Genomic DNA, 14,898 nt, shown 5'->3' with positions numbered 1-14,898 from the left:
ATTTCCAATTTGTCCTTGAGGAAAAAAATTACGTGGACGTCAACAATCATGTTGAATTTCACCAACCACTCATTATCTAAATGCTATGAAAATTCCGAGTTTTAAAATGGCCACCGCCATTGCAGCATTCTCTAAACGCTTCGCTTCTTGCTCAACGCTCGGCTAGCTACCTCCTGTGAAGGTAAAGCTATTACGACATCACACTCAACGCCATACGCAATTCGCATGAAAATAAATCTACAGTCTTTCAGTGAGGAGTTGGGGGTCAGTGTGAATATGTGTGTGTTTGAGGGGGGGCAGGGTGTGTGTGGCAGAAATGAAAGTGAGAGAGAGAAAAATTGCTTGAGTTAGTGTAACAATAAAAAAATTGGCCGGAGTCCCTGAGCGCGTCTGTGTGCAGTTAACCTTTGCTGTTAACACTGGAGGAAATGCCACCCAGCAAATGGAGGAGAGCTATAAAAATAACACAACATCTGCACAAATGTTGCAAACACTTGCTTCTCTTGACCCATTTGGATACCCAGAATGCTGGGCGAAACAGACATAACTGACGTTTTTTGGATAAAACCCTACTTTTATACTTGGAATGAAAATTTTAGAAAAATGTAATTACGCTAAAACTTGATACAATTTTTTTTAATTAAAATTAAAACATTGATTTACATAAAATACAACAGCAAATATACATAATACTGTTGGGTATACATTTTAAATAGTTTTTATTAAAAATCTATATATTATATATATATATATATATATATATATATACACACACATATACATGTATTTATATATATAAAATTATATAAATATAAAAAATGTATTTAATAGAGTTTACAATTATATGTGACTAATATTTAATTAATTTAAGAACTGTTTGAACATGTTCGCCAGTAATTTTGTTGATGAGATAAACACGTAAGAAACGTCATTAAAAAAAGCTATAAAAAAGTGATTTTAAGTTGACCAAAAAGCAGAATGCAACATGTGACTCCTGCCACTGTATCCACTCTAAGCAGACATGGCACCAGTTGCAAGAGAAAGGAATAAGTGAGAGGCTGGACAGAAAAAAGCCGACTTGGATTCCAAAGATCTGGATCGCATTAAGCAGCAGGATGCGCAACAACTGTATGTCTTCAAGCTGTCAAGGGAAGCACACAGTGCGAGCCTGGCGGCCTCCTGGCCCACTGCCGCCCTCTTCCCTCACAGGCAGAGGAAATGACATCACTGGCCGCACACAAACACAGATCGGCAGATAGTTTGCTGGCAATGGTTCACCACAATAATGACCACTTGAAACAGCAAAAATGCAAATCATTTCTAGTGTTTTTTCTGCATTGCCAATGAACCCACAAGACGACACACACACGCCCCTAGCGCTGTGCTCTACTGTTCCCCACCCTCCAGCCCCTTTGGCATGTGGTATGCTTTGTATATTTCATATTTTTGCTTTCCTATTGCCTAACATTTCATGCTGGGTAGCAAATGGAAACCGTTAATGTGTTAACCTGTTATATTTTTTGCCGGTGTGTGTGTGTAGGGGTTTCTTTCTGACAAGGCCCCTCTGAAGGAGTCTTGAAAAAGTTGCACAGGCTGAGCTTCAGGCCTGCAGCAAGAAAGTGGAACAAATGGTTTAAATGAAGACTTAATTGCTTTTTCAGAGGCGAGTTGCGGCCCCATCGAGAGCTTTAAATTCCTCCGCTTGGTAAAGCTATCAGAGAGAGAGAGAGAGGGGGACATTCAGAAGCCAGGTGTGGTTTTGATTTGTCGGCATAAACCCTGACGTTCACACTAAAGATGTATAAATCAAGTCAAGTCTGCGGTACCACCAATAACGCAGTTTTATTTTATTTAAGTATCTACCTGCTATTTAGGACATCTTGGCAATGTAGTATTAGAGTAAAGGAATGAAATGTATTTGGATTACGCGTGAAGTAAAGTTAGCTGGAGACAGTTTTCTCACCAGGTTGATGTTGACTGGTTTCTCTCTGCGGCCGGTCTGCACCAGGAGTTTGTAGGCCAGGACACCATCATCAGAGCCGTTCCTGTAGTTCCCCTGAGTGATGCGACCTGCCTGCCAGTCCTTATCGAACGCCTCCTGCAAACCTGGGGGAGATACAAACAGCACACTGCATTTAGGGAAATAACTATTTTTCTGTAATAAGTAAGAAAAGAAGATATTTTGAAGAACGTTGATAACAAAACCAATCCCCATTGACTTCAATTGTATGGACACAAAACTACAGAGACATATCTCAAAACATTTTTTTTCATGTTTCAAGTTTTGACGACGGTGAATAAATGGTGACAAAAATGTACATTTTTGGGTGATCTATCCCTTTCAGAGGGACTTTCTACCATAACTCCACTTAAGTCTCTGATGGAAATAGCCTTGAAATTGTTTTAAGGACCTTGTTGAATGGGTTTATCCCTAAACCGTGTTTACCTTTAACCACCCTTCTCATATATCCCTCCACCCCTCCCCTATCTCTTCCCTCAACGCCAGTGGTCCGTCTCTGGGACGCATCGTTTCCTCTTTCCTTCACCCCAATGTCTGTGACCAATTTGTCGAGCCATTTCAAAAACCATAATATTAAAGACAGCTCTCTTCACCCCATCTCTGGAAGGGCCTTTACTACAGCTTACGTATAGATGTAATCAAACATGTGCTGTAACAAGACCATTGAAAGACAAAAAAAGTTCTGATTGGCCGAACAGACCGCAACAAAACCGTTTTCAACATCCCACACAAAAAGAGTCAAACTCCAGCAGACGTTTGGAAACAAATATGCCGTTACACAGTAGAGCCATGAAAGAATGAGATCAAAAACATGGACTGCTTTTAAATCCTGCCCGTGTGGGATTAGATACGGCATTCCGAGCGTTCGCCGCATGGATTTCGAGGAAAGAAGTGAAGGAGGCCACAAGGAGAGGGATGTTGCAGGAACATGTCCTGTATCTCCACATCTTGTTGTTTTCCCCCTCTCACCTTCGGTGCATATTTTTCCACCCTTTCTGGCTTTCAGTTGTTATATTCACATCTCAGCCTCTGTTTTTAATCTCTCCAATTGATTCTCACTCTTGCATCCTAATCCGATTTAAGACATTTAATGTGTTACAGATTGCGAGGTTTAGCCGCGTGATTGATGAAACCGAGGATTGAAACAGATGATCTGATGTTGGTAAAACTGAGGTTAGATTTCTCAAACACAGCGTATGAAAATCAAGACAGTCTGTGCAAGTTTGTAAAATGGATTTGGACTAAATGTACTTGTTTATTACCCAGGCGAATAGGATGGTGAGAGATGAAAACTAAGGGGTTGATGGTTTATAGATCTTCATTAAACCTCATCCAACCACTGTCATCCAGCTACTAATGGGCTTGTGTTATCAAAGTCCTGTTTGAGATTTTACTACTGTATCTAGTATGCAACCAGACCAGTGTAAGCCTTTACATACAAAAATAAACCTAAACTAAACTGGTTAAGATATGACGGTTGAATGTATGAATGTTCGTGTTTTCAGAAAATATATTTTGAATTATGATTAGGAGATTTGTTTTTTAACCATTCCCCAAATTTTTTTGCATGCCTGTTTTAAGCATTACTTTAACAAAAACATAAGACCTAATGGGGCGTTTACGACAATGTTTTAACTAAAAACTAATAATTACTTTATGAAACACATGCGTTTTGGGGATCTGAAAACACAAACTTTTGAAAACTGGTTTTACATTATTTTTGCTATAAAATAAACTTTATAAAAATAGTAACACCATGCACCTATGTATTAAATGTTTAGTCTGTATTAATTTTGTGGCAAAAATATGGAATTTTGAAATAATTTTTCTTGTTTTACAGTACAGATATCTAAAAATGATTTAATCAGCGTACATTTTTATGAGAGTCCTGTTCTCTGAATGGATATTCATACTCCAAAATGAAATCACATCACGCTAATTTCTGCAAATTTGCATTGTAAAACATGACAAAAATATTAAGCTAGAAATGTATGCTTTGACGTGCGTTGTTTTTTTTTACAAAGAGATGTCGCCAAAATCTGCTCTACATTTTTTACGTTTACACAGATTCCTGTGACGATAATCATTCCAAAACCTTTTTTTCAAAATGCATAAAACATTATAATATTTAGTAAAGCGCGTTTTCGATAAATTTAACCAAAAGCAAGATTTTCAAAAGAACTGCGATGCATTACCTAGTAGCCAGTCTCTGAAGTAATGCAGCCACATGTTTGGGAGCTGTCCGTTTTCCTCCCGCAGGACGTACTTCACGCTTCCAAAGCGCTGGTGCAGTTCGTACAGCTGAGGCTGAATCTGAGCGTAGTCCGCTCTTTGGGTCACCACGTACATGTTATAGAAGGAAAAGTAGCGAAACTGGGCACGGATGAAGTCGTATTCGCCCGTCTCCCTAGGCACGATGTCCGTCAGCTCCAAACCGTCCCTGACCCGCGTGGTTCCGTACAGACTGACCACCAACAGTGCCAAGAAGAGTAAAATGACCACCACCTGCTCAGCAAACACACAAAAAGGAAAATGAGTCAGGGGTTGGCTAGAGCTGAAGCTACTGCACTAGCTTTTTTGTCTTATGACTAAACCCCACACAGACTTAACTTGAAGTGTCTGTGGTTTTCAGAAGGCTCTGACTCATATTTACTCAAATGAATAAGATGGCTTTTTTAACAACTGACTGACAATATGCCCAGGCGATTAGCTCATCTCTGGCGGGTGAATTTATTCCCACTTCTAATCGAACTACGTGTGATGCCAGGAGTGAAATGTTTAGCCTGCTTTGATTTTCAAACATGTGCCCTCACCTTCGTCTTAGGCTGCAGCAGAAAAGGCGCATAGTGCTTCTCAGCAAACGATGCAAACGTCCAACGTGAACACGGAGGCTCCAAACACCTTAATCCTGACTCCCCAAACTGAGACAGAAGGTCACGTGTGGAACTCGCCCCATCAGGGCTCTGGCAGGATGCTGTGTCCGAAACCACACCGCCGCCGGCAGAACTGCTTCCTGGCGGGCTCGCCCTAACTCCTGCCCCGCTGCTGTGGTGGTTGTTGTTGTTATTGCGGTTGGGGTTGGGCTGGTAGGGTTGGACGGAAATGTGAGAATGAGGCTTGGCCGTTGTGTAGTAAGCCTGCGTTCTGGGGTCGTACTCGGTACGCAGCTGTACAGTGGATTGCATGGTGATGTGGGTGTGCTGGGCGAAACTGTGGCTGCTGTAGGAGGGTGGAGGGCTGTAGCAGCTGGAGTCAGCGGAGGAGTCGGCATACGCCGCCTGCGGCTCCAACTGAATCACCCGGTTTGCGCAGGGGCTAAGGAAAAGAGAGAACCATATAAACTTTAAATATTTAAATATTAACAAAAATTAAAAACAACTAGCTAAGCTAAGCAGTTATGACCAGCAAACATTTGTTTTTTGCCTTTATGTAAATGCATGTAAATACGCTTGCAAAAGAGTTTCCAGTCAAGAGCAGTTAGAGTCAAGAGGCCAGTGAGTGCCACTGACTAGAAGGAAACGGTTTCAACCATGGTGAAGGTTTAGGCATCAGGTTTAATTTCCTGTGGGAGTTTGGGGGCATGACTAGGAAGGTATGCGCCGACTCTCTCTCTTTCTCATCAGACACCAAGAATGTTGCAGCAAGCAGGAGAGGCAACAGCATGTTTTATTTGAGGGCCCGGGGCCACAGACAAAGATAAACATCAACGCACACAGTATACTTGTCAAAGCAGGTTGACACTTAATTGTATTTAAATTGCATTCAATGTCATGAAAAGCTATTGTGTTATATTTCCTAAAATATCTTTTTAATCAGAGAAACAGCCAAAATTTGCTTAAACATTCTCACAAAATGATATTTTAAAGCTGTTAAAGTGCCTGCTAGTGGTACGGCTCATACAAGCCAAATAGTGTAATATAATCTGTTAGTTTACTTTGTTAAAATAATTTGCTAAATCACTTAAAACTTCCCAACTGTGAAAGTCTCCAAATGTAACGATGATGTATAAATAATGTCTTTGTTCAACTTAAAAAAAAAAAAAAAAATAATAATAATTCTGTCATCATTTATTCATCCTCTTGTCATTTCATATCTGTATTACTTTCTTTCTTCTGCAGAACACAAAAAAGATGTTTTGAAAAAATTTGGTAACTGAACAAAGATGGTACCCATTAAGTCTTGTGTCATACAGGTTTGAAAGGACAAGAGGATTGGTTGAACTATCCTTTAAGGGTTTATTGAAAAACAGTATTTTTTTTGTAAATGTGTTTGCATGGACAAAGCATACCTGACAAAGCAGCAAAAGATGTCAAAGCGGCGGTCCTCTCTGCGGTACAGATCCATGCTGAGGATGGCAGGAAAGATGAGCAGCACCATAGCAAAGTTAAATACCACGACAACTGCGGCCTAAAGAGAGAAACAATGAGCAACTTAAGTACATATTCAAATATAACACAAGACCAAATCACAACCCTCATACACATCTGAATTTAACTTAAGTTCATTTTAGAAAAAAATAACTATTATATTACCAGCATTTATAAGCATAAATCACATTGCCAGCACATGGAAATATATTTTCTTGAACCAATGTCTTTATTTAACTATTTTTAAATGTCAGTAAATTACAACAAATAATATAAGATTTTTATTTTCATGTAAATTCATGACAGCTATAATTTATCTGGGAAAACAGCCTATAATTTTATGATTTTCAACCCAAACAGCTTATGTTTCCAAAACTAACAAATCCTTTTGACTGAATTACAACAAAACATCTATTTCCAAAAAAAACATCTATTTTAGGCATTTAGTTAACATTAACTTTGTGACATACTGTAAAATATGTAAAGTTGGACAAAATTATGGCAAAACGTGGAGATAACGCACCACTAGTTTTATATACCGCCCTGAGCCATGGATCTATTCTCACTGTAAGTCCCGATTGCTATCAAATAATTCAATCCGCGCATTTCCATATGGGCCGGATCTCCATTCACACAGTAAAACAGACATCAGAACTGACCATGAACCCTGTAAAAAGACTTTCTCAGAGTTCTGCTTGATAAGGCGCTCCTGATCTTGGACAGCAGCCACCTTGAGAGCCAATGCATCACACGCTCACTAAAAAGACTGAAAACCAAGCCAAGAACTCCTCAACAGCGTATGGAAATGAACAAATGATTGGAAACACTTAATCCTTATTTATTCCACTGAATCTCACAGAATAAAAGCGGGAGCGACTAGATGAAAGAAAGTAAAAAATCACAATACAGAAGGCAGATTGAAGCATGCCTGCCCAAGTTAGGGTGTATTTTTTTATGGGTGGAAGTTGGAGCCGTGTCAGACTCCCAGACCACCCAGGGAGAAGCTTGGCCTGACAGAGCCAAGACGCAATGAAAGACAGCAATGTGCATGCAAATCAAAGCACTAAAATCGCAGCATTTCTACAAACTAACTGCAGTTCTTGACTAGCTTTAGCTCCTTCTGTCAGTCACAGAAAGTGAGATGTAGATCTTTAAAGAAAAAAGACACAGCACATGCACAAAAATTATCGAGTCAAGACCCAGAAGAATGGCTACAAAATATTACTAAAAGAGAGGATCAACAAATATTAATAACTGATACAATTGTAGTCAATGTATGCTTTTTGTGAGTTTTTTCTATGCATTTTTGTATATTCGTATGAAATACACATTCCCTGATTACAGCGTTTTTGCGAGAAAAAAATTTGTCCAATCAATACCTTAAAAGTTTAGTGTTTTGTCCATTTTCTGCCATACACATCGTAATTTGATGTTTTAATGTAATCTGAGGCACATTAATGTCAAATATTGTACAAATTTGGCCATCTAGAAACACTTTTGGTCAGTACTGTGCATTTTTAAGTATTATACGCTGTTTTATGGTCTGCATAAAACGGCATTTACAAGCCACTTGGCTTCAATCATTTGTATATATGTCGGTACGAAAATGTCTATATCACATGTGATTAGAGGGGAGGGGTTAAAAATTGGAGGTTTGGTGACATCAGAGCCACTGAGAGAGAGAGTTGCATCAACTCTGTTGACTCCAATGGAAAAAAAATGATCACAGCAATGGCGGTTCATGGAACTTCTCAATAGTTCCCGGAAGTTAGTAATAAACGCATGGAGCTGCAGCCAAACAGACCAATTGAGGTCAACATTTAACCCATTTAAAAACGCAGTCATTTAATGAATAAATAAATGAAAGAAATAAAGCATTTAAAGAGAAAACATAACTTCCTGGAACTATCTGAAAGCTCCATGAATCACGCAAAAATGTTTAACTTCGGTTGTCGCGACTCTCTCTCTACGGCTCTGGGTGACATCAGCCAAGAAGTCATTTTGGAGGCGGAGAATTTAATGACAGTTTGATTACAAAGACCAACATGAATTTCTTGAAGCATAATAAGCACCTATGAATAAAACACACAAAGCTTGAAGGTTTCCTTTTGATGTCATGTTGACTTCAAGGTTTGAAAATGTTCCAGATTTAGGGTTAAAACATGAAGATAAATGACGTATTTTCCAAAAGACCTTAAGCAAACATACAGAATTTAAAGCAAATGTTTGGACACAAAAGCTCAAGTAACCACATTTGGACACCGAAGCTAAAAACGTCTTGGTTACGTATGTAACCTCAGTTCCCTGATGGAGGGAACGAGACGTTGTGTCGAGAACGACAGATGGGGTTCGCCCTTGAGAACCAATCAACTCTGACTACTATAGAAAAGGCCAATGAAATTTGGCGAATGCAATTTGCATGCCGGGCTCCGCCCCCGGAAATCCGGTATAAAAGGAGGCCGGCGTGCAGCATTCACTTACCTTTGTTCTGAAGAGCCTGAGACCTCTCAAACTGCAGCAGAATACGATACGTGTTCGTGGCATAAGGGACACAACGTCTCGTTCCCTCCATCAGGGAACTGAGGTTACATACGTAACCAAGACGTTCCCTTTCTGTCGGTCTCTCGACGTTGTGTCGAGAACGACAGATGGGGTTGCCTATGGAAAACGCCACAACGCTGTATCGCGTCACAATCTCTAGCGAAGCGACGGTAACAAGCCTGGGCGTGTCATCTCGAAGCTTTCGTGAGACTGTAACCTTCCAGTGTGGTGGTCGGGGGGTTCCAGAGCTTTCTTGGAGAAAGATGGGTACAGCCCTGACCGGTAACTTTCACGGACGGGGCCTTAGCTCTCTATAGGCGAGAGGCCGTCCAGATCAGTTTACACCGGGTAAGCGCGACTCTTAATCAGAGAAGCGCTACAGAGGCCACCTCCTACCCGTGGGGAGGAATATGGTGGATATAGGTATGGTCTCGTCCTTGGAGGAGAACGCATGGAACGTGCGGACTGAGTAGTTAACCGCGAGGTGGAGGCCCACCTGGGGAAGCTCATGGGTTACCAGGAGTGGGAACCATTCTCATGAGGATACATCAGACGGAACAGCCCACGGAGGGGGTGTTACAGACGTCCGGTAGCACTAGGTCCGGTTAGAGCTATCTGTGATAGCTCACATGGTATCCCGGCCTAAGGGGGAAGGCTGCTCTGCCCAGCCAGCCCCCAGGGGGTGCTTGTTTGGTGATGGATGGAATGCCTATTCTTAACCAGTGTCTGGGTAAGAAGGGAGGCTGGTGAGGTACCAGTTTCTTAGCGATGTGTTCGGGTAAGAAGAAAAGGTAAATAGCACACTGACCCAACCTGTTAGAGGGTGGAAAGGTGCTTTCGCAGGCATACGCCCCCCCGGATGCCAGTCCTACATGTCGCCACGCAGGACGTGGGCTGACACCGGGTTTACGCGAAGGTTGTTAACCCTTGCGAAGGTGTTTGGGCATAGCCCAACCCGCAGCTCTACAGATGTCTGCTAGAGAGGCGCTTCTGCCAGTGTCCAGGAGGTGGCTAAACTCCGTGTGGAGTGAGCCCTCACTGCCAATGGGCCTGGGAGATTCTGAGATCGGGATGCCGTCGTAACGGCGTCCACGACCCAGTGCGCCAGCCTCTGTTTGGAGACAGCCTTCCCCTTCTGCTGTCCTCCAACAGACACGGAGCTGGTCAGAGCTTCAGAGCTCTGCGTGCGGTCCAGTACGTACTGGACACAACACTAATCGGGTTGGGTCTTCCTCCCCCATGGGGAGCGCCTGCAAGTTCACCACTTGGCCCCGGAGGGAGTAATGGGAACTTCTTGGGCACGCATCCGGGCCTGGGTCTCAAGATAACGTGAGAGTTTCCAGGGCCGAGTTTAAGGCAATCCAGGGACACGGAGGATGCTCGGTGGTCCCCTACCCTCTTGAAGGAAGTGAGCGCCGTCAGGAGGGCCGTCTTACTCTATGAGGAAGATCGGAACCTCCGAGGGGCTCTTTGGGGGGCCCTGAGGCTCCCCAGGACCACTTAGGGTCCCAAGAGGGTATGGAGCGGAGATGAGGCGGATTCCGCCCTCTCGCTGCTTAGGAACCTGGTGACCAGGTCGTGTTGCCCTAGAAACTTTCCACCGACTGAGTCGTGATGAGTGGCAATAGCGACTACATACACTTTCAGTGTGGAAGGGAGATGTTAGTCTCCAGTCTCGTGAGGAGGGGAACACAATCCTGATCAAGCACCTCAGTGGGTCTTTCTCGTTGAGAAAGACACCAGGACGAGAAGAGGCACCGTCTAGAGGCGTGTAACCGCCTAGTAGATGGGGCCCTAGCCTGGGTGATGGTCTCAGCCGTATAGGGGGAGTAGCCATCTTAGGATCTTCTCGTCCCGTCTAGAGACCAGACATGGGTGTTCCAGAGGTCTGATCTGGGATGCCAGAACGTGTCCTTCCCCTGAGAGAGCAGGTCCTCTGTCAGGGGAATGGTTCAGGGGGAGTCGCTGTCCAGAGCATCGGCTCTGAGGCCAAGTGCGGTTAGACCGGTGTGGTGTAACCAATAACACTTGGTGCTCCTGCTCCCTGACCTTGCACAGAGTCTGTACAAGAAGGCTCCTGGGGGGGGGAAGGTGTGCTTCCGCCCATCCCGCGGCCAGCTGTGCGCAAGGATATCCGTGCCGAGGGCAGGGACTATCAAGCGGGCAAATGGTGGTGTTACGGGAGGTGAACAGGTTTTACCTGGGCCTACCCGAACAGCCTCCAAATGAGCTGGACTGCACGGGGGTGGAGTCGCCACTCTCCACGAGGCATAAACTGGCGAGAAAGCACGTCGGCTGTCTAGATCAGTTTGCCCGGGGTGTGTGGCCTGCAGGGAACGAGTAACCTGTTGACTCCACCGGAGGAGGCGTCGAGCAAGTTGTGTTTAGCTGCTGTGTGCGAACGCCACCCTGACGATCTGTATTCGCTACAGCTATAGTGCTGTCCTCGGAACAGCACGTGCATGTCTCGCACGAGAGGCCGTAGCCTGCTCAGTGCAAGTAGCATAGCCCACAACTCTTGGCAATTGATATGCCAGCGCAGGCGGGGGTTCGTCCAACACCCCACCTGCGTGCCCGTTGCACACTACACCGCACCCCTGCAGGGAGACTTCAGTCGTCACCACGACCTGCCTCATAACCTGCTCAAAGGGACCTGAGTCCGTCGAAAAAGTCATAAAGACTAGGGGTTATGGTGCGTCGGCAGCAGGGCGGCATCACCATGCGCCTGCTGCCGGTGTGCCACGCTCTCCTCGGAACTCGACTCTGAAACCAGTGTTGGAGCGGTGTCATGTGCATCAACTCGAGGGGTATTAACCCGCGAGGACGCCATGTGTCCCAGGAGCCTCTGAATTGTTTCAGGGGGACCGCTGTCTGCCTAAAATGTTCATTTCAGACAGTTCAACACTGGTTGGGCACAACTGCGGACAGGTGTGCTGACATGGTGACAGAGCTGAGTTCCATACCGAGAAAGAGGATGCTCTGCACTGGGGAGAGCTTGCCCCTCTCTTGGTTGACCTGGAGTCCCAATCGACCTAGGTGCCGGAGCACCAGGTCCCTTTGTGTACATAACAGATCTCGCGAGTGTGCCAAGATAGGCCAGTCGCTGAGATAGTTTAGTACCCGCTCGCCTTCCTCCTCTCAGGGAGAAAGGGCGGTCAGGGACAGACCGAAAGGGAGGACTCTGTACTGATATGCCCGCCTCTCGCACGCGAACCGTGGGAACGGCCGGTGTCGAGGAGGATCGAGACATGAAAGTAAGCGTCCTTCAGGTCGATTGCCACGAACCAATCCTGACACCTCATAGATGTCAGGACGCGCCTCTGTGTGAGCACCCTGAATGGCAGCTTGTGAAGGTGCTCTGTTCAGGGTACGCAGCCTTTGGGGGCAACCCGCCGTCTTTCTTGGGAACGATGAAGTGCGGGTGGTGACCCACTGAACATCTTGGTTTTGAGGGACGAACTCGATGCCTGTTTTGCCAGAAGGGTGGTGACCTCTACCCGAAGTACGGAGGCGTCCCTGCCTCTGACAGAGGGAGAGATGATGCCCCGAAACTTGGGTGAGTCTCTGGCGAACTGGATCGAGTAACCAAGACGGACCGCCCTCATTAGCCAGCGAGACAGTGTGGGCAGCTCTCGAGCTCCCAGGGACTGTGACAGGGTGACCAAGGGGACGGTCTGCTTCATCATTCCCACGGGGGGTGGTTCGTCGGCTGGCGGAGCTAACCATGTCACGGGGAGTCCCCGGAGGGAAGGTTTTTGCTCCGCCTGCTTACCTGCCTGGCGGGACAACGGCACGCACTGTCGGTTTGAGAGTGGTGACAGCTGTCATATGTGTACGACCTCACGCCTCGCCAGGATGTGAGGTCGGTTCGCCGAGCACAGTCCAGTGGAGTGTGCGATCGGCTGCAAGTAAACCCGGGGAGAACAGAAAACTCAGTGAGTAAGTGGGCGCCAAGCCCTAACAAGGGCCCGGCTTTGGTGACAAGGCAGGAGTCGTCCCGTACCGACCGATCAGAGCCGTGGCTGTGAAGGTTCGGGCCCGATGTTGTTCTCCCTGGGGTCTTCCCGTCAGTGTCCCTTCTCGCGAGGAGGTTGCTGACGGGGTGGAGGTTTCCCCCTCGACCTCTGCTTCCGGGGTGCCGCCTGTGGGGGCACAGGAACCGGAGTCGATGTCGAAAGGGTCCTGGGTTGCAGGGAAGCAGACGTCACGTGAGATCTCGGAGGCCTGTAGGCGGCCGAGTCGCGGCGTGAAAAAAATGTGGTTAATTGCCACGGTCTGCTTCGCCGTCAAAAAACTGCTGAGCGCAGTCCTCGACGGTGTTACCAACAACCCACCCTGCGAGATGAGTGCATCAAGAAAGCGGACTTCCTTGCTGTCACTCTTCTGCACAAGGTATAGCCGGGGGTGTCTCTCCTGGACCACTACCGTGGACATCGTCCGACCCAGGGCCCGTGCCGCCGCCTTAGTCGCCCGTAGAGCGCTGTCAGCGGTGGCACGGAGATCCTGCATTATACCCGGGTCGGCCTTACCCTCGTGGAGCCCTCTCAACGCCCTGGCCTGGCGGACCTGCAGGATGGCCAAGGCATAGAGAGAGGAGGCAGCCTGGCCCGCAACATCGCAAGCTTTCGACACCAGTGATGCCGAAGTCTTACGTGCTTTGGACGGTAGGAGTGGTCGATCCCCCCCCAGGTGGTAGCCGTCCGCGGCACAGGTGCACCGCAGGCGGACGTTCCACCCGGGGGATCTCGACGCAGTCCTTGGCTGCCTCACCATCGAGGGAAGTAAGGGAGCCGGAGCTGGTTTCACTGGAACGGTCCGTGAGTGGAGCGTTCCAAGTTTTACACAGCTCCTCATGCACCTCCGGGAAAAACATGGCACCCGGGGTGGGCGCGGTTTGCACCGCGCACCGACCTCGGGAACCACGTATCCCCGGGTTAGCACGGATGACATCACTTCTGCTTCCTCCTGAACTCGACCGCTGGGGGTGGAGTTTGGATTCGGCAGAGTCGGATGCCAGTCTCCCTCCGATGCTGCGAGCGACATCTCATCTACGTCACACATCGTTTCCGAGTGTGTGCGTGAGGATCCGGACGGTATGCCACCGCCGGTTGGGGAACGTTCAGAAGAGCGAATCGGGGTGCGATCGGCCCGTGAGCACTTGGCTGGCGGGTTTACGTTCGCAGAGTTCCCCGTATCACTAACGCTGCTAACGTGGGTGGTCATCGGGGCCGTAGCCACAGATGTCACAGCCCGGGTAGCAGACGAAATGGTGGCTGGTTCCCGTAGGAAGACAGCCACCCGTGACCGCAACTTCTGAATGACAATCTGCCCGCAGTGCAGGCAGATGTGTCAACGAACGCTGCTTCAGTGTGCTGGACGCCCAGACACCTAATGCAGCGATCGTGTCCATCCCCCTCCTCGATGAGGGTGCCGCACCCAAGAGAACAGCGGGACATGCCGCGCTGGAGATTGCTCAGTTAGTCCTGAAAAGGACTTTTAGAAAAAATCTCTAACACCTCCGGAACCGCCGAGACGCCCAGGGGAAGGTCGCTGCAGGAAGGGACGATCCGCTGTAACACGTCGTAGCACCAGCGTGTAGTTGTAGAGGATTGAATCCTGAGTTGTACTCATGAGCGATGGCTCTGAAGAACAAAAGGTAAGTGAATGCTGCACGCCGGCCTCCTTTTATACCGGATTTCCGGGGGCGGAGCCCGGCATGCAAATTGCATTCGCCAAATTTCATTGGCCTTTTCTATAGTAGTCAGAGTTGATTGGTTCTCAAGGGCGAACCCCATCTGTCGTTCTCGACACAACGTCGAGAGACCGACAGAAAGGGAACCAAAGCTGTTGAAAGTTGAGACAGCAATAAATTTAAAAAGCAGTGTCTTCACCTTCACATTATGTGTTTTTGTGAGTGTGTGTTCTCTGAGGTTTTGCAGATGAGTGTTTTCAGGCATTGCTGAATAGGTG

The 14,898-nt window shown here is 46.8% G+C and overlaps 1 protein-coding gene across 3 annotated transcripts in view; it reads right to left on the bottom strand.

Annotated features, from left to right (window-relative positions):
- The window catches only part of ptch1 (patched 1), a 53,170-nt gene that overhangs the window by 13,885 nt on the left and 24,387 nt on the right, over positions 1-14,898 (bottom strand). For all 3 annotated transcript variants that reach the window (XR_008909509.1, XM_056772560.1, XM_056772561.1), the window contains exons 13-16: positions 6,309-6,427; positions 4,834-5,335; positions 4,216-4,525; positions 1,964-2,106 (exon numbers count right to left, since the gene is read on the bottom strand). Coding sequence is in view for 2 of the 3 variants with exons in the window: in XM_056772560.1 (XP_056628538.1) it covers positions 1,964-2,106; positions 4,216-4,525; positions 4,834-5,335; positions 6,309-6,427 (1,074 nt within the window). In the remaining variant the exon portion in view is untranslated. The remainder of the gene's footprint in view (positions 1-1,963; positions 2,107-4,215; positions 4,526-4,833; positions 5,336-6,308; positions 6,428-14,898) is intronic.

Source organism: Triplophysa dalaica, chromosome 18 (assembly GCF_015846415.1).
Source record: "Triplophysa dalaica isolate WHDGS20190420 chromosome 18, ASM1584641v1, whole genome shotgun sequence".
Classification (NCBI taxonomy): domain Eukaryota; kingdom Metazoa; phylum Chordata; class Actinopteri; order Cypriniformes; family Nemacheilidae; genus Triplophysa; species Triplophysa dalaica.
The sequence above is the reverse complement of the archived record's forward strand: the minus strand, read 5'-3'. Positions and strand labels throughout refer to the sequence as shown.